At 34.4% G+C, this 27,819-nt stretch overlaps 2 protein-coding genes across 2 annotated transcripts; both read left to right on the top strand.

Moving 5' to 3' along the window:
* The first annotated feature begins 215 nt into the window (after positions 1 to 215).
* Positions 216 to 6,077, top strand: LOC138330895 (potassium voltage-gated channel protein Shaw-like). The gene is made up of 2 exons (XM_069278383.1): positions 216 to 814; positions 4,629 to 6,077. The coding sequence occupies exons 1-2, from the start codon at positions 317 to 319 to the stop codon at positions 5,610 to 5,612; spliced, it is 1,482 nt and encodes a 493-aa protein (XP_069134484.1). The 5' UTR covers positions 216 to 316; the 3' UTR covers positions 5,613 to 6,077.
* A 6,869-nt stretch (positions 6,078 to 12,946) lies between these two features.
* On the top strand, positions 12,947 to 27,184 carry LOC138330897 (uncharacterized). The gene is made up of 17 exons (XM_069278384.1): positions 12,947 to 13,080; positions 13,537 to 13,573; positions 13,953 to 14,048; positions 15,186 to 15,235; positions 15,693 to 15,768; positions 17,912 to 18,029; positions 19,468 to 19,646; positions 20,096 to 20,311; positions 21,044 to 21,433; positions 21,932 to 22,225; positions 22,580 to 22,753; positions 23,317 to 23,510; positions 24,018 to 24,186; positions 24,683 to 24,886; positions 25,439 to 25,588; positions 26,230 to 26,501; positions 26,865 to 27,184. Exons 1-17 carry the CDS (start codon positions 13,012 to 13,014, stop codon positions 26,952 to 26,954), a joined length of 2,778 nt encoding a protein of 925 aa, XP_069134485.1. The 5' UTR covers positions 12,947 to 13,011; the 3' UTR covers positions 26,955 to 27,184.
* The last annotated feature ends 635 nt before the right edge of the window (positions 27,185 to 27,819 follow it).

A 27,819-nucleotide genomic window follows, 5' to 3' on the forward strand; every position in this document is an offset into this window, starting at 1 on the left:
GATATTCAATGTCTTCCGGATAAGTTATTTATGTTTGCCACAATGCTTTATAACTATTTAACTATATAACGCTGACGTTACTTATACCATGCCTTGGTTGTCACGCCCGGGCGGATGTCACCTTGCACAATTGATATACTGGTGGAGCAGCAACACGCAAGGCGTCCATTAATCAATATATTCATATTGAACGTCAAAACGAGATACACGGGCAATTGGGTTTTATTTTTAACACTGCCACTTGGTGTCTGCTAGCTATACCTGTTACCAGGGGTAGAAACTACTTTATGGTTTGAAATTGTAGACATCTCAGTGAATGAAAATGGAAGTAGAATCGGTCGAAGAAAAAACAATCGACAATATGAAAGATATCATTCACTTAAACTTAAGAGGAACACGATTTTCGACGACTAGATCTACTCTTAGTCGACTTCCGGTAGCTATCCCCGAGGACGAGAGGGGTGTTTATGACGAACATCACAACGAGTATTTCTTTAACAGAAACCCGACGATCTTTCAGGAGATTCTTGACTACTGTGAGACAGGACGTCTCCACCTTCCTGAAAATGTCTGCTCGCAGAGTAGTCGGGAGGAACTCGCTTTCTGGGGAATCCCTCAAGATTCCATTCAGCAGTGTTGTTGGAAAGCTTTCTATAAAGTTGATGATGAGATGGATGTTCTCGGCAAACTTTTGAAGTATCTCCCGTTAGAAAAAGGCTCAACACGATCAAGGTTCAGGAGTTCTGCCTTTGGGACCTGTCAGTCAAATCTGTGGCGATTTCTTCATGACTGGACATACTCTAGTGCAGCTAAGGTATTGTATTATTTCTATGAATCACTAGAATTGATCGAACATTATTGATTCATACTCCTTCAAAATACAATATTTTTACTTTTATAACAGGATCGCATACGTACATACCTTATACCATATACATGTATCAATCTTGATTACATGTCTTTGTATTTTAGACGAATATGTGATGATTGCATAGAAACGACACTAAAAGGAAACATTTTATTGATACCAAATCTGAAAATATCTGTAAAATCCTAGATATGAGATATTTATAATCAAGACAATAGATTGAACTTTCTTTTGTTATTAAGTAGCCGTAGCATAGGTATATGACAATAGTTTCATTTCTGTTTAAAACCATCTATATACGAGCTTTATATATAGACAACTATAAAGTTAAGGTTTCATTAACCGGGGATGCCTCCTCGGGACAATTAACGCACCGGATCGATATCCCGACGTCCTATTGTACCACGGCTTATTATACTAAAAGGCTTATCAGAAAATTCTCTAAGGACATTGAATCATGTCGATTTGTACATGTGATCTGATAATACATCGACAATCTGTATTGACCTTTAATAACTTTATATGGAGTTATTAAGTTTATGAACACGTCGATTTTGTTATAAATCTCGTGAATTATGTCATTTTATACTTTATCTATTAATATATATTTTATTTTATTGAAGTCGATTCTATATAAATCTGCATTTTGCAGAACTTCTTGTCATAGACAATCCACATAAGTAGGTTGATATATATCATAAGATTTCCTTAAACGCACATGTATAAATATGTGCGTGTGTGCTTTTTGTTTGACCCTCATTGTTAATAGTATGTTAATGTAAAAAATAAAACAAAACGATTACACTTTAAACGTACTTATTTTAGTGGTAGCTAAATTTTTAGCGCTGATCACGCTGTTTTTGAAGTGCAATTTCATGTACAACGATAAATGTATGATATTTCCGTATTTCTGAGATACCGAACTATCGAATTGCGATAACTATATATATATACAGTAATAAATTATTATTTATCTATTTTGCGTTTACGCTTAAAATCTGCATTAAGTACTTTTCGTACTTGTTGCCGAGAATAAAGCTCGTTTGTTCAGTCTTTACCTTTAGATGACCGTTTTAGCCCACGGTACTTTTTGAGAATTAAAATAATAACGTGTAACACAATATGCAAACGGTGACTTAGCGGATGCAAAAACACAAATAGAGAAAAAAAAAGAATAACCGAGTCTTAGGATGAAACAGATAAGCGAAAAAAAGCTTTACCGTAATCACGATCTCGTCTGTAGGTACATGTATTGCACTCCCACCTACTACCGTATAACATTAGATGTTCGTGTACAGTTTCATTCGTGGTGAGAAGTTGTGATGTGTGATATTTTATATCTGAAGTCTTAATCCCGTTGTTTTTATTGTGCGGTTCCACAGATCACGATAATAACAAAAAAAGTGTACATGATTTAACAATCATTACAAATGTGGAATCTTTAAACAAAGTGTTAAATCTTTCATTCATACAAGAAGTTGGTCAAATCACTAACTAACCACCAATTTAGAATAGAAGAAAAACTTAAGCGTTAATGATATGCAAAAGTTTCAGACCATTAACTCCGTTATGTTGAATCTTTTCATAGACAGTTTTATAACAAATCTTTAAATTTTGTTAGAAACTGCTGTTGCTTTATCAATTTGTAAAAAAAGACCTGATGTGTCTATATATTTTATAATTTCGTTTAAAGGATCAAAACCTGATCCCTTTGATAAAGGCCGCTGAGGTTTCTCAATCCCGCGCGGAATAAAGGGTACCTAGTTTTCTCTTGAACATTAAAAAACGTTGAGATGTCTTCACCACAGTAATCAATGCAATAGATAAACCAAATATTATAGTAAATGTGGCCCGCGTATGAAGACTACTCGGCAATAATAGTTTTCTCGCCCATGAGTGCTTTAATATGACGGTCTGACTGAAATTAAAGTCGAGGTGATGGCGACAATTGGCAGATTTCTCGTAGCAACACCAGACTGATCCCCGGTGATGCCTTAATATTATTGTTACTGTTATTGATTTGTTTTATAATTTTTCAGTCACGCATTATTATAAATAATTAAAAGGTGTGTATCTTCTATTAACGAAGAAAAAGTAAATCAAGCGAACGTGTTATCTAACAGACATGATAATAAGAATGAATAAATGATTGGTTTAGTTTGGTTGATAAACTTCTATAACATACGCTTAACAGAATAGGTATATCAGCACTGTTCACATTTCAAATACACAATAGATAATGCTGATTGAAAGTAATTAAATTGCACATAAAATGACTTCCAACCTTATGACGATTGCTACCTATGGAAGGTAAAGGTGAGTCTTAGGTGACCTTTCGTTAATTTGGAGAATTAAAATACCAATTCATAGAGCCAACTGGTTATTAACTGAGCTATATTTCAGTGTTATATCACTATAAAATAAGAACATATTCTCTCTCTAATCATACCACACTACAATAATGTACTACGGTCCAATTTTCCAATACAAATATTTTGGGTGGTTTTAATATTGATAGGTCGTTCAGCATGATCAAAAGGAATATATATCCAGTCCTATATGTATAATTCATTTAGAAGACATCACGGCTGATTGCTATGAATTTCAGAGTCTACTATCTTATACATATTGTATTATGTTGATAATAAGCCTTTGTGAATTGTTATGAATTGTATAAGAATCATGTGACCATATACATATACATTGATCTTATGTCAAGTATTGAACATACTTTGCCTGTTCGTATTGATGACTAAAACCTTTATATTACTAGACATGAAGTTAACTAAGAGTGCATATCTGTTACAAATAATTAATAACCAAGTTTGTCAATGTTATTGTGTGTGTTATAATGGTTGAAATATTCAAACATTACAACTGTGAATAGTAAAACATAAATAAAACCTTAAAACAATAAATACCATAACTGTGCGAAATTTTCTACATGTTACTTTTTCTAATAATTTATCTATAATTGAAAGCACTATCATTTGATGAATTAAACTGCGCAAATCATTCAAATGTTAGTTACAACACAGTAGAGTATCATTCTTGCTTGTGTGCCTAATACGTATAATACCTACATAAATCACTTTACAATTACTTCTAACATTATGTGACCACAACTTGTCGTTATGGCCCGATCTTATGTACTCATTAATTTCACTGCACTGTCATTTTCAGTTCTAATTGTACATGTAAAATTAAAACCTGTACATTCTAAGTATTGTAATTCCACAAATGTTGGTAATTTTAGCTCCCGAATACTTAAAGGCTCTGTAACTACATGTAACACGTATCTACATGTAACTACACGTAACACTATCTACAAGTGACTACACGTAGCACGTATCTACATGTAACTACACGTAACACTATTAATATTTAACTACACGTAACAAGTATCTATATGTAACTACACGTAACACTATCTACATGTAACTACATGTAACTCGTATCTACATGTAGCTACACCTAACACGTATCTTCATGTAACTACATGTAACACGTATCTACATGTATCTACACGTAACATGTAAATACATGTAAATACATGCAACTACATGTAACTACCCGTAACACATATCACTTTCATACAGAAGACGCCGTGACATTAATATCACGCAAGTTATTACCAACCAACCGATATTCTAACGTATTACTAAAGGTGTTGTGTTTATTTTCTTTTACTCATAACGAGCTTTGTAATCAGGGTAACCTTATCGATTACTTATTACTACTTTCCTTCCCTTTCGTCTAGGTTTGGAGGATTGTGATGATTGTAACAGTACTGGCATCTTTACTGAGTTTCATGTTGGAGAGTGAAAAATCTCTTCGGATTTTCTACCCAATCAACGCCTTATATCATAACTCTACTGGAAACGTCACTGGTGTACCCGATATCATTTATGGATACAAATCTAAGGCTTGGATAGCATTTACAAATATCGTTACAAACACCATTCTGACCATTGAACTGACATTGCGCATAATTGTATGTCCAAATAAAGCACAGTTTCTTCGCAGTTTCCTCAATGTGTCTGAACTCTTTTCATGTGTCGGCGTGTGGATTCTTTTGTATATGGACAACTTTACGGTTCAATTCGACAAGAACGGAAAGAGAACAATCAGCTTTGTTCTTGTTTATCTGCTCTGCTTATTCCGGGTTTTCCGAATTTTCCGTTTTGTCGTTAACAATTCTGGAATGCGAATTTTGATGTTGTCAGTTCGCTCCAGTTCACGGGAGCTGTGTCTTCTGTTTTTGTCATTTGTCAGCTTTGCATTTATGTTTGCAACAATACTTTACGTAGTCGAGTTCGAGGCTAAAACGTTCAGCAGTATATTTGTTGCAGTGTGGTGGGCTTTCATTACCATGACAACAGTTGGATACGGCGATTATGCCCCTTCCACTGCTCTTGGGTTCTTATTTGGAGGAATCTGTGCTATATTTGGAATAATGTTGATAGCAATGCCCGTTGCAGTGACGTCATCAAATTTCAATGACTTCTTTAACTACAACAGGTATCGTTCTCGCCATCACCATCATATGAATACTCCTGGAAAACTAGCATGTGATACAAAAACAAAGGACTGTGTGTCTGGTGTGTTATTTCCCAACGGCACTGAATGTCCAGCGGATCATGGAGTAAAACCTGCTTTCGAATCTGGAGGTATGGTGTCAACAGAACTACGACCGTGCGAAAGCGTATCGAAGACAAAAGTAATGCCTTTTAAAACTACTTAGCGCTGATTTAGCGTCTGATCACAACCATGAATTATCATAAACTTTTTTGTGGTTGCAGCATTGGGACACAATCAACATACGATACTGGATTACACGGCAAGCCTCGTACTGACTAGCTAGATCGTATACTCGATTTTATAGATGTCCACCTGCCAGACCCATGTAGGCTATTGTTAATCTCATATCTATATCTTTGAAAGCCATTTTTGTATGTTTGTTTTGACCAATTCTCAAGTGATAGACGGTTTCATAATAAGAGCCTCTATAAAAAGGATATATCTGATGAAGTTGGACTCGACGTTGGAACGTTTTAGTTGGCTTATGAAAATAACAGAATTGGGATCATGTTTGGATTATCTCGTATTTCCCTTGGAACCAGAACTATTTTACCAAATCTCATTCTTATTTGATTTGAAAATCAAATATTGCTGAAAAAGCAATATTGGAAAATTACAACAAAAATAAAATAAAAGCACAAAAATAAAAGTACATATTTTAGAGTGATTTTCTTTGTGTCGTGAGATGAGTAATACTGACAAATGTTATTTAAGAAAAGACAGACCCAAAGTCAGTCAAATATTCGGTACAGGATCAAGAAATCAATTTTCCTGACTCAACTTTTAAAGTTCAATTAACCCGGTTGTCAGTAAAATGTTAACGAGTTGTTATCCGGTGCCTCATTCTTCAATGTGTGAAAGGACAATAGTTCCACAAGGCAAGAAGACATAACATGAATATACCGCAGTCGCCTCAAACACGCACCACTTACTTAATACACACTACACACCGCAAACATGGGATGCCGTCCTTACATGACCCTGGTTGTTAATGGGACGATTATTAATCAAACAAACAAACAAACGTTCCATAAACAGTAATTTAACGATGGTATCCCAAATATGCAAATTATTGCGGCGTATTATTGTCTTGCGACGCGTAATCGTCTGCCGTGGCGTGTTAGTGTCTATTGTGGCGTGCAAATATCTATGATTTAAGAGGCTGCGGTATATTTGTGTTGGGTCTTGTAATAGTGGAACTCTGTTCCTTTTTATACTGCTATCCCACCGAAGCATACCGCCGAAGACCTTCAACAAACACACTTCATCTGGTCATATTATACTGACAACTGGCAAACCAGTCGTCTCAATCCCTTTATGCTGCACACTTAAGTATGCGTTATAAGAAACTACCTTCAATATAGTGACAACAAGCCGGCTAATTAGTGCTTTCTCCAACTTTTAGCCATAGTTATGTTCGCACTCTAAACAAATGATTCTCATGGGATATTTTGGGCCTGAAACTGAGAACACAAAGTTTACAAAACAGTATTAATAAATCGTGAAAAGTGCAAAGCAATCCATAAATAACTCGTTTATCTCATGGCAATTAATATCATATCCTAGTAGAACCTTGGCGCCAGATTAAGGCACCTTTCCCCTTGCCAAACGAATCTTTTAGCGTATAATATGATACTATATTATAAGCTTTGCGTTGTCAAATTTCAAATTTTCTAGTTAATTTAAAAATCCATCTCGCACAAATATGTTCATAGGAGAACATAGGGGTCAGGGAAGTAATATCAACAGTTATTTTCCATAAAACACTTGATCCTAATAGACGTATGTCTGTAGGATACGAATTACTTAAAGTAGTAAATATAGGGCAAATAAGTAATTCTAACAGTGTGGACAAAAGATTGTTGAATCTTAGAGATCTGCCCCTTTGTCAAGACACAAGAAGAACAAATAAAATTATATGTTAAGAACGTACACAAAAACATGAACAATGTATAAGAGAACATACATATAAATGTACAGTTTACGAAAGATTCTTTTTAATTGTTAGTATAATGCAAATTACAGAACATTCCAATTACAAATATTTATTTTGAAATAAAAATATGTGCAAATAGTTTAAAGGTAAATCTACAGTATTATGAATTGTGTGAAGACAAAATGTCTGCAAAATACTGAAGCCAGGGGATGGTTAGCGTCACTGTACAAATAAGATGCAGTTTAAAAAATCAACTGGACGTAAAAGGGCCATTTCAAGGTCACTTGTAATAAACACATGGATAAGTGAAGTACTATTTTCTAGTATTGCTATTGGAAGCACAGTTATGCCAGTTGGGTTCGATATAGACGTGACATATTGATTCATTTTCATTTGGTTGATCGCCTCTGATAAAAATATATGACGATCGTATCTTATCTTGCAAAACGAGGGAATGTAGGTACGGATATTGTATTGAACATTTTGGTTTTTGTCCTCTGCTAATGAGATAACTGATCGCAGACTCATTACCAATGGATGAGAAAATGATCAGGTTCAAAGGATACCTTAGTACGCTTCACTGAAGCGAATACAGTCCAAAAGACAAAACGCTAAGAATTAGTAATTAGATACATCATAAACTGTCATTTTATTTGATAAAGGTTTTATGAATTAATTATGGTAACGGTAAAACCAGTTTAGCATCACCAAATCGTTCATATATTTCATTTTTTATGATTTTATGGTAGTTCAAATAGGGATAATGATATAATTTTACAGTGTCCACAAAGGTATCATACGAGATCATATCGAAGGACCTAATTTCAGTGATTCACGTGTATTTGTCTGGCCTGTCCATCTGATACAAGTGCCCAGGTCCTGCATAAGTGACATTTGAAAGACCAAAAATTAAAACCCTATTAATATTTCGCTACCAAACCATATCTAGGTGAACTAATTAGCTGATGTCCATCTGGAAATTTGGATAAACATTTCCAACGGTGATTTTAGTTTAAAATCAAATAGCAGGTTTTCTTGCTCTTGTATGGAAATTGTTACTTTACCGGAAAGCTTCAGAGACATTTAACTATTTCTTTTAATTTCTCATTTCAACAGTAAATAGTTGGAATTTTTATTTTCATCATTTATTCATAAAAATGTTTTATTTTTATGCATACTTCCACGTGTAGTGATAGTGTGGTTTCTCTTCATAGATATCATACACAAAACTATCTATACTTTTAAAACTGTTGTTCCTGTAGAAGAAACTAGCTTGGGATACATTTTAGAAACATGCTCAATAAATATTTATTATGACTACAAATATTCATAATAAATGGAAGCACTGTGTAACGGGCAAATGTATAAATTTGTAGAGTATCATCATCTATATTTAGAAAATTAATTAAGAGTCTTAGATATTTTCATTTTTGTGAACAAAAAAAAACCCATAAGATATCATATGACATTAAGGCAATTATATATATATATATATATACATCACATTTTTGAGGAATGTTTTTTTTTTAGAACAAAAAAAGAGCTAAGATGAATAATGTTCGCAGTATTCTGTTTACTGGTGTCACATGATGACGTCACATATAATTGCCTGCCCTGTTCAGGCAATGAATAGAATCAAAACCGTACACCAATGATATTTAAAAACTGTTACAAGGGCGAAGTGACTTTATATGGTAACAAGAGTTTTAATTAGTTAATATGATTACTTTCACTGAACACTGGCATTTACTAAAACTCACATTCAAATATGTAATTAATTGCATCTATATTTGTTAGAAATTGGACACGAATAACGTCTTTTACTTTAAAAAATAAGATGCGCCTTCACTGTCTTTTCAAAACCCACAGGAACAATGTAATATAATTTGCTTAAATATATATTTTTTTCAGCTAATATTTTCAGAGAGATTACTGTATCATATCGACATTGAAGTTTATCTTCTGATGTAACCGCTAGAACATGGAACTGTAAAAAGATATAAAAAGGGCAACAGTTCCACTATACAAGAAGACACAACATGAATACACCGCAGTCTCCCAAAACACGCACCTCGCACAACATACACGTAACACTCCGCATACATGGGAGGCCGTCCTTACATGACCATAGGACGTTAATTAATCAAACAAACAAAGTAAAAAGATATTGTTTTATTAATATTATGAATGTATTAATATACAGTTGTGAATAATTTTCCTGGCTGCTAATAGGGCATTAAAGAGTAGTATGCAAGAATATTATGTTAGTTTGATTTCACGTGAAAAAGGAATACAAATATGTTACCTGACGTAAGAAAGTCACAGATTCAGTCCCTCATTTGTTTGAAAATAAGATAAGAATTAAAGAGATCATCCAATTAACGCTGGCTTGAGTAGAAAGTACATCTGAGTTATTCACTTGCTGTTTTCTGAAATACCTTACAACGTTTAGACAGAATATGTTAATTTATGTTTCCGTTTTCGTAAAAGATGAGGATCTTCTGATGTTAACAGAAGGCAATACACTGGACATTGCGACAATCAACAAACTCAATCCAAATCATAGATTTTCTAACCATGCATACCTAGTTGTGTTGAAATGCAAGAAAACTGCATATGTAAGTGAATTCATTGAAGGCACCACCCACGTCTGACCAATGTATTTGATAACGTGGGCACGAGTTGTTCTTTATAGACACAACACATGGCTACATTAAAAAGCTATACAATTCTTTTCGTATTTATTTGATAAGGGTTGACTGGGTTAAGAAGTCTATAAATAGAATAGATTTACATCATTATCGTGATGGGTGGGGATTTAACATTTAACTTCCGTTTACGTAAGTCGCGTTATTTTTTGCTTTCAAATACTGTTAAAAGAATTTGGGAACTTAGATTAAGATACATATTCGCTCATTTTTACAGGTGTAATACTGGCTGGTCTCGGGTATTATACTTATGTCGTCTGAGGCTGGATTGCATGAAAAGCCATGCCATACAGCCTTGTGACGAAACAGCATCAACAAAATTACTATTTTCTCAGTAACATTTTGTAATTTTTGTTTTCAGAAACGAGTTTCCTTTAAAAGATACAAACAGGATATGCGTTGAATATATTACGCAATTCTCATGCATGAAACATTGACTTATAGTCGTGATTTTTCCGAATATATTTCAAAATGATGGATAATAATAGCAGTAAAATTGCAATAAAACGTCGAGGAGAGAGAAAAATACTTTCAAATGTAGATATGAAGGATGGGTATATTCGACCCTCGAGAGATCCTTCATATTCATATTTGAAAGAATCTTAAATATTAACGGCGAAAGAAGGTTTGGCTGATTCAAACCAATACAAAACGACATTTTATTTTAACTTTTTTTCAGTTTGTAACAACAAAACAGGCTGCCTCGTATTCCTTCAAATATTCAAAAAAATAAAGGTATTTGATACATATAATTATCTTTACTATTTCCTAGTACCATGCAGCCTAAATCAATTTTTAGAGCAATCTGATTAAAATACAGATCCTTATTATCACTACGTTTGATATGAGGATCTGACAATATCCCATTAGGGGTCACGTCAGGATGACCTTTGGAAATGGCCAATCAAATTGACACTGCCAGAATCTTGACTGGGGACGAACTAGTTTGAAAAGGCTGTGCGAATTATTTTCGTGTACGTAGTCATCTCGCCCTAAGTGCACAACAATGCTCAATGTGTATGCTTACTTGGACGAAATGGCGTTAACAATTGACGTAGAAATGTGTAGAACATGTATTTGATCTGGGGTACACGTGATAAAGGGTCATCCGAACGTGACCCCATATGGGGTATTGTCAGATCCTATATTGAACGGAGTGGTTACAAGGATCTGTATTTCAATCAGATTGTTTTTAGAGATACGAGTGAACATTATTAGAGGTCGACAAGAGTACGCTTTATCTTTTCATGTTACGAATAATGATTTTATTTAAGGATGTTCTTCAACAGCTTTGTGTGCATAAGAATGACTTGAATAAGTTGGTAACAAACCTTCAAACAAACAATGCAAAAAACATTGTATAATGTTGTATTAAAATTAACTTTTATGAAGCCATCATCTATATAAAGCTCAGTTACTTCATCAAACTGTTTCCTATCAAATAATGAATTATCATAAATGTACTTGTAGATTTCGATAACAAAAACATTAAAGATGCTCCACCGCTGACAAATGATATTTTTTTCACTATAAAAACAGGAGCAGACGATTTAGTATTTTTCTTCAGCTACAAAAGTAACTTACTTTACACCATTACCACCATTGAAAAGTTTAAGCTTCTAATTTTACTTCAAGCTAAAAATATGAAAAATAAGTAATTGCATCCCAAAAGAATTCCGTTGCACTATATCCTATATGGAATGAAGTACTGATCGCGCATGCACCAAAGGCAAAATAAATTATTTTATATTAGTTTTAGTGGAGCATCTTTCAATTATGTCTTGATTACACACCAATAATTGTTCAAATGATGAATATCATTTATTTTATATTAGTTTTAGTGGAGCATCTTTCAATTATGTCTTGATAAACTAACAAAAAAAACCTTCCCATCATGATTCTTGTCGCTTACATTAGCATCTGGTGTAATAGAATAAAATATTTAGCAACTGTCCTCGTCGCTGTAAACAATAGTTAAGATGGGTTTTTTTTTAAATATGCATGGTGGAACTAAAAACATATTGATGCATCTATATTATAAAGAACAATATATATCAGTGATATCACTAATTGTGATCAACTTTTTTTTCAAACGTGTTAAAAAATGTATTTTTAAAAAAAGAAACTCAGTGCCTTTTTTGTATGTCAAGAATTACTTTAGAATGTAACTGAAATTTAATTTATGACTTCAAACTAAGCCTTGGTATATTAGGGATAACTTCAAAGTAGTTTACAGCTTGTTAATCAGGCAAATACTTACTACAAAATAGATTTTAATCATGGGAATTTATAGACAAAACTATACAGTTGCCAGTAGGCAAATCTCACTTGGTATTTGGCCCAGAAAATGTCTTCATTAAATGTCTACCATTCCATTTGATAATTGTAGTAACGGAACCTTTGATAGTGGGGCAGATTTACTTATTCATGAACTTTATACATATGCTTTAGAAAAATAACCTTCAAGTGAATTCGTCAATATAATACACCAATTTAAGAAGGAATTCAAACGATTTGGGGCTATTATACGAAGTTGTTGCTTTCAGCACAACCATGATATATAGTATTTACCTAAGGCACATAAAACGATAACGAGTAATACCTGCAAAGAGACAAATGACGATTTTATGGTAAAGGAATCCGGTCCGATATCGCTACCGTTATCTAGCGGTCAGATGTGAACTTCCGGTCGAATCAAATAACACACTCATTTAGCTTCTCAAATATTTAGAAAATAAAACATCATTAATTTGGCATTATAAATCCCTACGTGCGTACCGGTATACGTCAGAAGGGAGTGTTTTAGTTAAAATCAGGTGTCTGAAAACTGATTGGTCACATTAGCCATGTTCAGCCGGAATAACATATAAGTATTTTTGCAGCTGTTTTATTTTATATATTTTTGTATACAATTCATCATGAGATTAATATTTCTTACATACGTTTTACTTTGGAGTATGGATGCAGTGGAAAATTTTCATTTGAATGTAAGTATGGAATATATATATTATTTATTTTCCAAGTTTTTGTCTGCATTCTATTAGGGATGAGTTATAAGCAATGTTCCTGACCTTTTTGTGTCATCGAATCTAGTTCCGCTTTGAAATATAATGTATGTAGGTGGGGCATTTGAGTCGTACATATATTTCTGATAATTATTATGATTGAATATGATGTTGCTGCATCTAACTAATATATGTGTCAGTTTTTTGATGCTATATGTCGCGTCTTTTAGAGCTGAGAAAATATCTCAAAAGATATTTTCATTAACACGAAAAATAAAGATCTTGTTAGAAGTTTACATTCATCAATTTATATTATGATTATACAAAATTAAAATGAATACCACTGTGAATATCACCGATTAAACTTAATTAAAATCAATTAATACTATATCAAATTTTATATCTCTCCTATAAAACACATTATTGGTCCTTTTTCAGCTGCACCAATACCATCACCATCGACACGGAACACTATGTAAGTAGTAACTCATCTTACACATGATACACATACAAAACTACCGATGAAAAATAATATTTAATTTAATTAAATTAAACTGCTCAAAAAGGTGATCATGAGTGTAGTATTAACGGTAAGCTAATAACTTTTGCAACTCCATTATCAAAATTATCAATATCGTTTTACATTCCCATTTAAAAAAAATAAAGCCGTTCCGTAAAGGTAGTGGGACTTTAAAGATTGAAACATCTTTTTAAAACAATATATTACAATATTATGTCCATATGTTGCAATGTATCACATCTACAAACACTTAATTGATCGGCAACTCATTTTTTTTTATAATTATCATTGTCTGGAAGAAATATGAAAACATATGTGTATGTTGATATTTCAGCAATCAATGTTCTAGAGAAATTGCGTTCTATCTCCCATTGGCTTGATGGCAGACCAGACACAACGGCATATGACTACATCTATCGAGCCAATATGGGTAAGTAATATAATCAAGGATAAAAAATATTAGTCAGATATGGGTTTTGTTAACGATTGATCTTTTCATACATGGGAAACTGAAAGTATCATAAATGGGGGATGGGTAATCGCGTTCTGTAGAACTTCCCATTTTTTAAAATTTAGCTAGCTAATGAGATTGTTATCAATTTCCCCGGGGTAATATGTGTAATTGCTATACTGATTGCGCCATTCTTTGCAGCAATGTGTTTAAGTTATATATGCCGTATTTTTCATACTCACGAATAAAAAAGAGCTTTTAAGGTTTTAAGTTTAAAAGGACAAAATACGAACTGAAAGTGATTTGCGGCAGCAATGCTGAAGTATTTATATTTACATCTACAATGTAGTGAAATGAGTACATACGATGAGAGTATGAAGCCGAATTGTGGTCTGAAATAGCATTTCACATTTCGACAGTGTTATCAGTAATATAAGTAGTTATAAAGTAATTTCTGCGGGTATGTTTCCATCTAAACATACATTTTAAAGGCATAAAAACAAGATTTGTACAGTGCATACAATCCGTGAAAACTATCGATTATAAGGCATTATGCGTATTTGTCTGTACATCAAACCATATGATTTTCAATATATTAATGAACATAACATAAAATGTAACTTTTTCGCCTAGTTATGGCACATATAGAATGTTTGAAGAGAAAAATCACTGTATAGCTGTTTATATTACCGATTAGGACAACTCGCAAGTTTGTCAGGAAATTTAAACACCAACAAATGACAATTTAGGGATTTACCAACTACACTATATATGTCTAAACACGGAAATTACATAGATTTGTATGATGATTCAGGACATTGAACAATTTCGTTCAACCGCTTTTGTTTATTTTATCCTTATTTTATAGTTTGTGACTTAAGCAATTGTTCTTTTATCATCATACGATGTTCCAATTTTGCTTTAAATTAAAACATAATACACATATAGACATAATATATTTTATGTCAAATTATTGTTAATATTGTTCACTAATCTCAATTTCAAGTTAACAGTTAAAAATTTATTTCTTTTTAATTTCGAAAGCTGCCTATTCTGATCACCTTGAGGTAGATATATGTGAAATTGAAAACGATTTTCCTTCATGACGTTTTACAGCTGCTGGGTTAAATTTATATCAAGGCGATATCGACGGTTTTAACCCAACTGTGAGTAAAAATACCATGTAGCTATGTTTTTAAAACATTACAGACATTTTGTCAAAATAAATTTTGCTTAAATCGATCTGGTAAATGTAACATAGACATTGCAAATATCATTGTTTGGCCAATATCAAACTAAGATGTAATCTCAAAAATAAATCTTGATTTAGGCACGTGTTCAGTACATGTATTTCATATAATTAAACTAACTTATTTTAGAAGTGACACTATTTAAGTCACCATGGTATGTCATGGCGATAGACACAATGTCTCGTGGATTTAGGTATTTTTTTAGTATTTTATAATTAAAACTTCTTTGTTTGAGAAGCGAACACTATTTCAGTCAGCATATATTTTATTGGGACAGTCACGAAAACTTAGGTACTTTTTCAGTATTTTATAATTAAAACTAAGTTGTTTGAAAAGAACACTTTTTCAGGCAGCGTATATTTTATTGTTATAGACACGAACTGCTACCACAAACAAACAACGGCTTTGGAATACTAGGGTTGTACCATACGTCATCGATGCTTTATTCGGTGAGTTCATATGTACAGCGTTGTTACAACTTTACGTGAACGTGTCTTTCTATAATTGACTTAACATACCATGGGTATATTCCAATGATTTTTTCCAAAAGTACAGAGGGACCCACTTAATTTAAAAGCGGTTATATTGCTCAATATAAAAAATATCATTTTCACGCATGTTCTTTGTCATTTTTATTGGTTATATTGAAATCTAGATAATTGGAAAAGATTTTCATTACCCCCAATAAAGTCAATATAACCGGTTTTCGCTGTATATATTTTTTAAGAAATCATTCTTTTAATAGTAATACTTGAATTATGATATTTCGTTCTCTCATTTGATTTTCGTAACTCTATCACTTGTACGCTATAATTTAACACAAAATACAATATTTTTTGTTATAAAATACTGTATATAAATACGAACAGAATGGAAATAAACTCAGTTTCAACCCAGCATTACAAACGACTGCAAAGGATTTAGCTGTTTTCATTTTTTATATTCATTTTCTATTTCGTTATTTCTATTCGCCGTGCTAACTCTATAATACTTTATGATTTTTGTGTGTGGATGAATTGGAGGTTTCTGGTTTACTTTGTATTCATATGGTTTCATATTTTAAAAAGATGATTCAATGAACAATTGATCTTAACTAACTAACATGTTACTAGCGATTTTATTGCCATGTTTTCGGAAAGTTAAAATAGAATTAAAAGTTAATGAAAGTTATTACAATGTGGTTGATAATATATCCTGTTGGAGGATTGCGTGAATGGAAATGATATATCTCACGGGAAAAACGGCAACATTTTCATATTGGACAGGTTATATTACATCTTTGTCATACATATCCAAAAAACATTTCAGTGTTGGTACATATTTAATTATGTAATCTGGTGTCAACTACATATCATAGCCGTTAATAACATTAATATTCTCCAACAAGAGTGTGCGAACTGCAATTTGAGCTTTGACATGCTTCGCGGAGTAAGCAGAATTTAATATAAGCTATATTACTCCCAGCGGCAACATTTAACGTCATTTTTCCGTGAAACATCACATGATCTGTTTTTGCGAAATGATGAAATTGGAAACAATGTAGTTTAGCTATGACAACACCTAAACAAAGAATTATAAATTATCCAAAAAAAAATTATTTACAAAAGCATACCTGTTTGAAATATTGTGAACGTATCGCATTTGCAAGTTATGAAAGAGCAAATGAGTGAAAACGAATATTAGTCTTCGTACGTATGGTTGGTTAATGTTGTATTTTATTTCGATGTTCATTATTTATTCATGTAAACTGCATGTTTACGGGTTCTACCGTGTCACTTACTGACGGGAAGCGATTATTTGTTTACATCGGAGTTCTTTTGACTTTGTCATATTTTAATTGCTGATATGTTATGAAATAAAAATCTAGTAATCCGACAACCGAAAATATTTTGCGAAAAAAAAGGTTGAATTGATAATTTATTCTGTCAGTGCATTCGGCATCCCATCCGGGATTAGGCGTCATGACAACGATCGACCGGATTGTGTAACAGGTATTGGAACTATGGATGTATTTGTAGATCTATAGCCGACTCTGCTTTTCTTTATGTCATTTTTTTAAATGATCTTCAAACATCTTTTCCAATATTTGTTGGTTTACATGCAACATTCGTACAATCCATGATATAAAGAATTTCATTATCTAGACATTATCATTAACACGTATTTCATAAATCACCCTAGAACACCCCGCTACTCAATCTCAATATCTACAACATGCGAGTGTAAACCTAAAGAAATTATACGTTACTGTCAAACATCAAACAGTGCTGTAAATTTTCCCAATAATGCAAATTATTGTCAAAATCATGTAGTCAATTAATTGGAAAATTGTCGCTTTATGCGCGTTAACAATGTAATGACGGTGTGCTCTGAATACATATACCTAACAATGTCAATGAAGTGTTCAGCGATGGTCACGTGACAACATAAGGACATGAAAACCCAAAAAAGTCCTGATGGAGACATCCACCAATGTGAAAACTGCATTTGTCTAGTAACATAGTGATTTTCCTTTATTGAGACGTAAAAAACATCATTAACTAACATGCATATTGTTATTCTAACGGAAAGGACTTTTGTTCCTTTCATAAGATACCAGCGAAGAGCAGGTCATTCTTGCTGCGATAGAGGAATATCACCAAAAGACATGCATACGCTTCGTTCCTCGGACAAACGAGGTAGATTACATACGCCTGACAAAACTTGATGGGTAAGTTGAAGAATTATAAGAACATGGGACCGACACCATAAAACTCAAAGACAGATTTTTTACTCGATTATATGATTTTATATAGACTTGAGTACAAATCTGTCTGGGTAAGTTTTATGGTGCCTGGCCCTGATACAATGTAAATAATGGAATTCATATTTCAAATTTTAAAGATGCTCCACCGCCGACAAACGGTATTTTTCTCTATCAAAACAGAAGCAGACAAATTACTATCTTTCTTCAGTTACAAAACTTACTTACTTTACAGCATTACCAACATTAAAATGTTTAAGCTTCTTATTTTGAGTAAAGATAAAATATTAAAATTGATTAATTGCGTCCCGAAAAAATCCATGGCACTATGCCCTATTAGGAATTAAGTACTAAATGCGCATGCACCTAAAGCTAAATAAATGATTTTATGTACATGTTTGTGTTAATTAGACACATAAACACGATTATACATCATTTATTGATTAAACGATAGGTATCGTTCATGTTCTGTTGGCGGTGGATCATCTTTAACTTCTCATTGCAACTTAATTATTATGAAATATGAACGTTTTATATATTAATGTCTTCACTCAATATTATACAGTTGTTTCATGAATTTTCAGTCAACAATCAAGACTCTTTTACCGAAGTGTAGGGACCAACCCGAGGCCGAGGGAAACAGTTTACAGGGTTGGGACAAACACCGGGGCAAAAGAGTTTTGACTGTTGCCTGAAAAGGCATGAAACAACTGTTTTGTTACCTGAACCGCAATCTTAAACTTATCACTGAGCTTATGGTGAGAACGACTTTTGCCGAAAGAATATCGGTATTTGGGTCGTTCCGGCTCGCCGGTGTTTATGATGTCACCAATTAATTATGACATCAACAATGAAGTGCATGCAACGTTCCACGCCGGTCAACGGTCAAACTATTGACCGGTCAAATAGTAAATCTACTACATGATTTATAATATTTACCATAAAACCTGATAATTAATTTTGAAATGTAATAAAATATAGAAACCTGTGTAATGTAATGATGGAATGTAATCATTTTAACTCATTGATATCCTTTATCGTAGTTTCCTATAAAAGAATACCATAATGACACTATACTTGAACGTAAAGGGTTCAATAAACCGCCATTAATGAGTCAGATAAAACTTTTTGGTATATGTTTGCTGTATCCGCAATGATAAGAACGAAAAATAGATACGTATGTTCCACAAACATGTCTCGACAGCTTTTCAGAAAACCTATATCGGTATGGAATAATATGGTTTTTGGTAATGGTTTTCTGGTCAATTGCTACTCTAAGATACATCAAATAAAAATAACTTTTAATACGTTTCTCAATAGATGTAATATAATAAAGTTGATAACTTATATGTTTACTAATTTGCACAACAAGCACATATATGATGCAATTATATATCGTTTACAGATGTTACTCTAAGATTGGACGTGTGGGAGGGGCCCAGAATGTATCTCTTCTATCTGCTTGTCTCACGACCAAAGGAACTGTGATTCACGAACTCATGCATGTGCTCGGTTTTTTCCACGAGCAGACTAGACCAGACAGAGATGCATGGGTCCAAATCATCACTGAAAACATTATACCAGGTAAATTCACTTAAATACCATGATAGGTTGAATGTTTTCGCCGTGCAGAATAATTGGAGGTCAATCATCATTCAAGTACCGGTATGCATCTATAGTGTCTGTTCATGCTTGACTATATATACATTATGGAGAGATATTTCCATGCGCCGTCTCTATAATGGAATCACATCGCCGTGGAATATTTGTTAAGCATGACGCGGAAATAATTGGTATCAAAAATAAGTTGCTATACAGTATTACAAATAGACAACCACGAAGGGCCAGTATGTGCAGTAACTATACGCGGTCATATTTCGCATGGTTAAGGGTGATTTTGCTGCTAAAAACGACAATGATAAAAATAGAAAAATCATGACTTTATTCCGCACATGGAGGTAAACATTTCTTTATTACAATTTGGTCTCTTTGTTTCATGTAATTAATCGCGATCTGCCATATTCTAATTGTAGGTACCGAACACAATTTTGACAAACTTGACAGCCGATTGGTGGATACATTGGGTGTTCAGTATGACTATGGCAGTGTGTTACACTACGGAAAATTAGCCTTCTCCGCCAATGGCAACCCTACCATCATGCCAACGCGTATGACTCTGGCAACTCTTGGACAGCGGGACGGATTTAGTTACCTTGACCTTCAACGAATCCATCTCCTGTATAGATGTGGTATGTAGTAAGCATGGCAATTGTTCTGATTATTGTATTGATAACTAGTGAACTCTGGCAAAGATAGTTTCTTGTATTTTTTATTTTCTAAATAAAATTAATTAATAATGAAATTCACGTTGTCATCAGCTATAAAGTCAATCATGAACTATTCGTAAGGTCATTCTTGTGTAATAATGCCCTGGTAGATAGTCCCTGAGAGTTATATAAGGCATGGGTTGTCAAAATGTTAAAACCATCATTTCAAAATAATATTAATTTTAAGCTGTAATTATGACACCACCCTGAAGACCATCTAGGCAATGTATTAATGAGAATATCATCATTTACGTGACCATATACTATTATAAAGGACTGATGAAAAAAAAAATCATAGCATATCTCATGTTATAATTATCAGTAGGTGTTAGTTTTTAAGCTGAAACCACACTGACCTTCCGAAAGCGATGCGATTTTTCTTTGTTACACAGTTCAGTTGAATATTATACCGTCTGATATCAAATGTATATTATACCACTAGTGCAATAAACCCTGGAGCGATTAGTATTGGCTGTGCCAGTCAGGAATTCCATTGTGACGTCATGACAGAAAGAATAAATAGACATCAGGAAATATGACGGCGGGCATAATGGCTGCCTCTGCTTAGCCAAGGCTCGCAGATCCATTTTGTAAAATATCATATGAAATAAACCTTCCTTTAAGATGCTATATGTATCAATGTTTTACACTCAGATATCCCTGGACCTCTATCAGTGTCACCACGCTCTACTGCCGCCACCACACAAACTACCACACTACACCCTACACCATTTGTTACACCATCCCGGCCTAACTCTCCACCCACCATATATCCTGTCCCGACGACAATGGTTCATCCAACGCTTCCGCCAAAAACACCTCCTACACCGTATCCAGTACCTACGTCATCACATGTTGTCACACAGGGCAATGTTCATTCTACACAAAGTGTAGTGACGTCATCAGGTTGGTCACAGTGGTCTGTATGGTCCTTCTGTAATCTGCAGTGTCAGAGGACTCGGTACCGGTTCTGCTTCAGTAACCAGCGGTCCAGCTGTCCGGGTGTTAGTGAAGAGAAAAGAGGATGCATTTCGGGATGTAGGGGTACGCTGTATAAGTTGTCAGCTCATAATTCATAATGTTTTATATATTATTTACAAGCAACATGTAAGCAAAATTGTAAGCTATCATTTACAACGCAACAAAATTACTTTACGACTAAGGCATTGTCTTGAGATATTCTGTCTTTGTATGTTAGAGTTACTTCCCTTGCAGGTAGGTACAATGTATCCCATTGTAACGTCATCATTTGTAGTGATACTAACGTCGTTTCATCTGAAAAGTATGATGTTTCGCTCGCAAACAGATAACGGCACACTCAATATCTAAATGCAAGGGCAGATAACTCTGTAATATGCAAATACGGACTTGACAGAGGCGTAAAAATTATCCTTATTTTCTCTAAAAAAATAAGGTCTATATAATTGTACAAGTGCCAGAAGCGATAATTAAGACCCGCAGAAATAGTCCTGTACATGTATTATGGGTACATTTAAAATGATTAATGAGCATCACATTTCATTTACGCTGTTTTTCATTCAGTTGGATCAACTCTGGGCTGCTGGCGTAACAACGTAACAAACACTGCTATTCCGTCTGTGGAAGGTCAGTACCCGACCCTACTGGACCAGCACGATACACGCGAAGGAGCCGTCAGAAAATGTGCTGATGTGGCGTCAGATTCTGGTCACTTAGTGTTCGCTGTCTTCAATAACGGCGTGTGTTTATCTGGACCAGACGCACAAAAGACGTTCTACAAGTATGGACCGTCCACACTATGTAGTTATACAGGGGAGGGTAGTCCGACGGCCATGAATGTCTACACCTTTCAACAAGGTACTGAATGAAAGTTTGAATTTAAAAAACTGATTAAGTTAACATTCGCAAGTTATCATTTGTTTTGCGTATGAATACTGAGGTAATTTGCGACTATACTTCGAACGTCGCTATTTATTTCAACTAGTATAATATTAAATCTTGCGTGTAGCAATGCAATTATCTCTTTTTGACTTAACTCTATAACACTTTGTTACTGATATTAAAGCTAAGTTTTATGAAACATTGTGCTATGATCGGTTTTTATCTAAAACCATGACTCTTAAACTATCGACATGGAAAACCAAAAACCATTCAGGAATATTCATTATTTGATCTTACATACTAGCTTCATCTTTTCCCGTTATAAAACAGATATAGACGGTGCCTGGGGACCATGGACTGACTGGACTCAATGCACGCAGATGTGTAATGGCGGGAGAAAGTACCGCTATCGATACTGCAACAGTCCTCCACCTGTAGGTCAGGGCGCCACCTGTTCTGGATCTGGCAATGAGATACAAGACTGTAACATCCAGCCCTGTCCAGGTAAAATTTTAATTGTCAAGTTTCCATGTTTAGATAGTTTGATATATTTACCGTAATTAATATCACAATTAGCGATTTCAGAATAAAGTATAGGAATCCTAAGACGTCCTCCCGGCTGACTATGCCCGTGGTTACATTTCCACGCAGCCTCGCTTTCAATGTTTTCACCTTTTCTTTCTTTTAATGGTCAGAACTGGGAAACGTAAGCAGACCTTGACCGTCGCATTAATATGTGAGAACTTTTGGAAGGCCAATGAACGCATTTAGACTGGTTTTCTTTGCCCGACTATTCACTTTAACTGATCATTATTTATCTTAAAACCACAACATACTTCTAATGTGATTAAGTAATATTAAAATACGTATTTGATATCCAGGACAGGACAAATGGATTTGTTGCACACACTTTTAAAATTCTTTACTTATTTCGATTTTGCTGAAAGTGCTACTCAAGCACCATCTGAAATGTAATAAAGTCTACGAGAGATGAGAAAACATACTCAACCAAACTATATTATAGCATTAAACAGTACTATATCAATACGATACTTTATCTACTGTAGCGGACACCAAATGTGGAGTGAAGTACCACACAGGTCTGCCAGGAACTTCCGGTATAATTGATGTCGGGGTGTATGATAACTTTATGAGGTGTGAATACGAGATCGTGACGGCTAATAAGGACCATACAATATCAGTGTCAATTACACGTATAGACTTGGAGTATACCATCAGCTGTATGAGTGACGCTCTAATGGTTAGTACAGTTCTACAGTAAACTTACATTGAACGATATAGGACTCATATTATTAGACTAACAGTGGTTCATTTGATTAATTTCTATGGGACTTATTCACGTACCACGTGATAACTGATAACGCTTGTGAAGGCCTATTGCTTCTATTGGTGATGGAATGCCGTCAAAAGATGATATACCGCGCTCTAACGTTTTTTTCAGTGGGATAATTACAAAAAGTTACGTTCCATCACCACTGGGGAGAGATATTATCGGATTTCACGTGGTACATGAATTAGTGCCATTTGTCAACATAACAATTATATACGTTCAGTGGTCAAGCCAAAGTCCTTGGAATAAAACTATCGGTGTGGGGGAAATACATCATATTTGGCTCCGCTTTGTACATTAATCATGAAGGGTTAGTAATTGAAGGTATTTATTGGTAGTTGCCTATTCATTGTTTTAATTTTTGTTCGATATTTTGTTATTTCCCATTATTGTAGAACGCCTATTCTGTCTTTTCAGTTATTTGATGGACCTGACGACAACGCGACGTTTTTGGGGGCACATTGTGGTACTGTCCCGCCGGCGTCTGTGTTGTCCTCGTCAAACAAAATGTATCTAAAATTCCAAACAGACGAAACGACGACAGGAACCGGCTTTACCGTGGTTTACACCATCAACCAGAACATCCGTAAGTCACGTGATCCCCTAGACCATTCTATCATTCAAACATTCAAAATACATATCCCTCTTCGCCTTACATAGGCCGAAATAGAGCTGCAAACATACGAACCGTGCGAGTCTGTCGCTATTAGGGGTTTAGGTACCACATGGTACGATCATCAGATTTACCACAGTGACAATTCAAAGGTATCCATTATTAGGTGTCCTCCAAATTTAGACATATTCTACACATTTTTCTCGACGATCAATATAACAACTTAATATGTCGATTTCGATATACCGACCCGATCAGCCCCACCTTCTGGTAATTGTGGTTTCGTATTTTGACGTGATGGTTTGTGACACCATATTCACTAAAAGGTTGGATTAATCGACAATGAAAAGGCCGATCATCAATTTTGGACATATTGATGCTGAATAGGAAAACTCTGTTTGGATTTCAATATGTTAGGTCCTTCTAGAAAATACATTGAGAATAAAATAAATAAATAAATACGTTACAGGTAAAAGCTGCATACAGCCTAGGAGACCTGGACACGGTCGACTGATAGGGGACTCTCACTTTGCTGGAGATGCTATCTTTTTTGAGTGTGACCAAAGCTACAATCTTATTGGTTCTCCCTCTGTTATATGTGTAGACCAACCGACTTTCGCCATATGGTCCGATGATTTCCCCAGTTGTGTCCAAACTACCAAACGGAAAGCAAGTAAGGGGTTTCTGTTAGTTTGTTAAAATGACAGTTATGATGTTTAAAGATAATATTTCAAATATGAGATTTTGACGCTGCAATCACATTAATATTTTTTCTGTAAGGCCATAAAGGATTCCAAAATGGATTTCAGTTTTAAATGTTCTTGTGTTCTTGTCTTTGATCAAAGTCTTCATGGATGTTTGGTAACATAATTGCGTTATTCAAATTGCCTTCTTTATTGTCCACTTTAATATATTCCACAATTTCTCCGTTGCTGCTTATAACAATGCTCTTCTGTCTTACCCAACATAGAATATTATTACTGTTTATTGATTATACTGGAGAGACAAAAGAATGATGGATGACATTAGATATAATCGGCTATAAAACCTATAACGTAGTATCCAATGATATTGAACATTGTTTTCTTTTGGGTTTTTTTTCTATAGGTGTTAAGTGTTACCTGAACACTCTCGGGAGTGATTGGAAGGTTAACAATTCTCCTCGATGATTGATAGTATGCTGCACGAACAATATGTTTCAGTAATGTAAATTTGTTTTGTAAAGGGAGACAGAGACCTGTCCTTTGTACGTTCGAAGGAAATCTCTGTGGGTTTACGCAGCAACGTAATGATACGAACAACTGGGTATTAGCTAAAGGAGATAAGGGTCGATTTCCACAGCGGCCAATGGTGGATCACACTGCTGGTTTTAAAGGTATGTATCCCTAGGTGTACAGTTATCTTATCAGTGGTCTACAGTTAACATATATAAAATTCGTTGAATTGTAAAGAATTTTGTAACACACTGCAGTCAAAACACCAAGATACCGTTTTGGCCTCAAGGGACCGCCAAGTGGTACAGATGTTCCGACATATTTTCGGTAGCAGAGGCGAATTTTTAAGCCCATTAGGGGCAATTGCTAAGATCTTACTATAGGTCGGTGTTTTTCTCCGGGTACCCCAGATTTCTTGTTGCCAAATCCAAACTAGGTACATTATGTATAAGATAGCGTTGACTTTGTACTGTATTGTCTATGCATTTTTATAAACAATTATAATGTAATTAACATCCAAAACTATGTGTCAATAATCTTGAACAGCATTTACATGCTCAGATGACATCGATTACAGGTTCTGTAGCAATGACATCTATACTTAGCTCTATAATATAAACATTTTAATACATTGAATCAATTCCTTTTTGTGTAAAGTTATGTGAATATCTTATTTCTATCCTTTTAAGCAATATGTATATGACCCTGGCTGTTAATAGGACGTTAACATAATAAACTAAACCAATCCAAATTTTTAATCTGTAACAATATAAGAGCGTGTCTGTTTTTCTTATTTTGTTAGGGAGGGGTCATTTTTTCGTAGCTGAGACAACACGATTTAACCGTATCGGCGACACAGCGATAATCACTACGAAACCAATATATCCCATACATGTCACATTGAACCAATGTCTGACGTTCTGGGTCAGAGGTATTGGTCGAGATAGTTCCCATCTAGATGTAGTCCTCCGATCTCCTACTCACACTGAGAAACTCTTCACGGTATACGTCGACAGTGTGGAGATGGCCTGGCAAGAGTATAGTTCTACATTTCAGTCGGTGGATCCCTACCAGGTAATTCATATGTGATGCTTGATAATTACATTTTTCCGTTTTTATTTCAAAATTCGTTCGTGTAGAAATTACAATTAACAGTGGAAAAAATAGGGATGGGTTTATTATCACAACTTACTGTTTCACCAGTATATTTTGTTTGTCACCTATTATATTATAAATGGATACATGTGTATATGATCTTTAACAGTACTGTATTTAAAACTAAATAAACAAACAATTGATTATATATTTTTGTATATATTACATCATATTTTTATGTCTGTTTAAAATTATATTTATTCATCATTGTATGATATCAAAATCCATTCAGTGAATTTAATACATTGTAATAAAATGTGGATATATCCCTTTCTGTTGTAGGTTTCATTTGAGTATGTAGTCGGCGAGAGTTTTGGTAGTTCAGTTGCTTTGGATGACGTATCAATTCAAGCCGGACCATGTGTGTTGTAAACGTTATCATTTCTGCTTTGATGAATCTCATATCAGCAATAGACACAGCAATATATTTTACGTGAAAATAATTAAAAGAAATGGTAAAAAATGAATACGTTCCCCTCATTGAATGTGTATAAGCGTCGTGTTTCTAATTTGTATGTAATGTTTATTCGACAACAGCTATACCGCTGAAGTAGTAGTCAGTATTTAATAAAAACGAGAACAAGTTAAAAGATTTATAACAATATCTGTGTGTTTCTTGATATTTCATTTAGCGTTCGTCCCCTTGCGGAAGGTTCTGGGTTCTGTCACTTAAACACTTAGACACACCATATTTTAGAGTGTTAGTTTCCGCTTCCGCTCAGCATAAAGGAATTAGGACAAATCGGGTATACCTGTCATTCCGTGTGGAGAAAGGAGGAGGGCACAGTCTCGAGTAGAGGTTGTAACCTAAATCTTGACTACTTGACGATAAACAACCATCAAACAAAAACAAAAAGAATACACAGTGTACCTGCACTGTGTGCACTGTGACCTTTTGGAGTGTACACGAGTCGGTCGGTGTCTTCGGTTTTATGTCTAAGTGAGGTAGCACTATAAATAAGGGCAACATTTCTGCTATTGCAAGGACGCACAACACAACGAAACCGCATAGCCAAAACATACAAAGACATAAACACAATCTACCCATTTCAAACAGAGATCATCCTTAAAATGAACTTAGCTGTGAATAGGACGCAAATCTGCATAAACCATACCATAATGTGATCCTCAGATGTTATACATATAGCTTTTTCTACACCTGTCTGTTGAATATGACATCGGAGTTCTTTGTTTTACCGAAGAGACATTGTCACATAAACCATGAAAATGTTACTTT

This window comes from Argopecten irradians, chromosome 9, assembly GCF_041381155.1.
Source record: "Argopecten irradians isolate NY chromosome 9, Ai_NY, whole genome shotgun sequence".
NCBI classification, from domain to species: domain Eukaryota; kingdom Metazoa; phylum Mollusca; class Bivalvia; order Pectinida; family Pectinidae; genus Argopecten; species Argopecten irradians.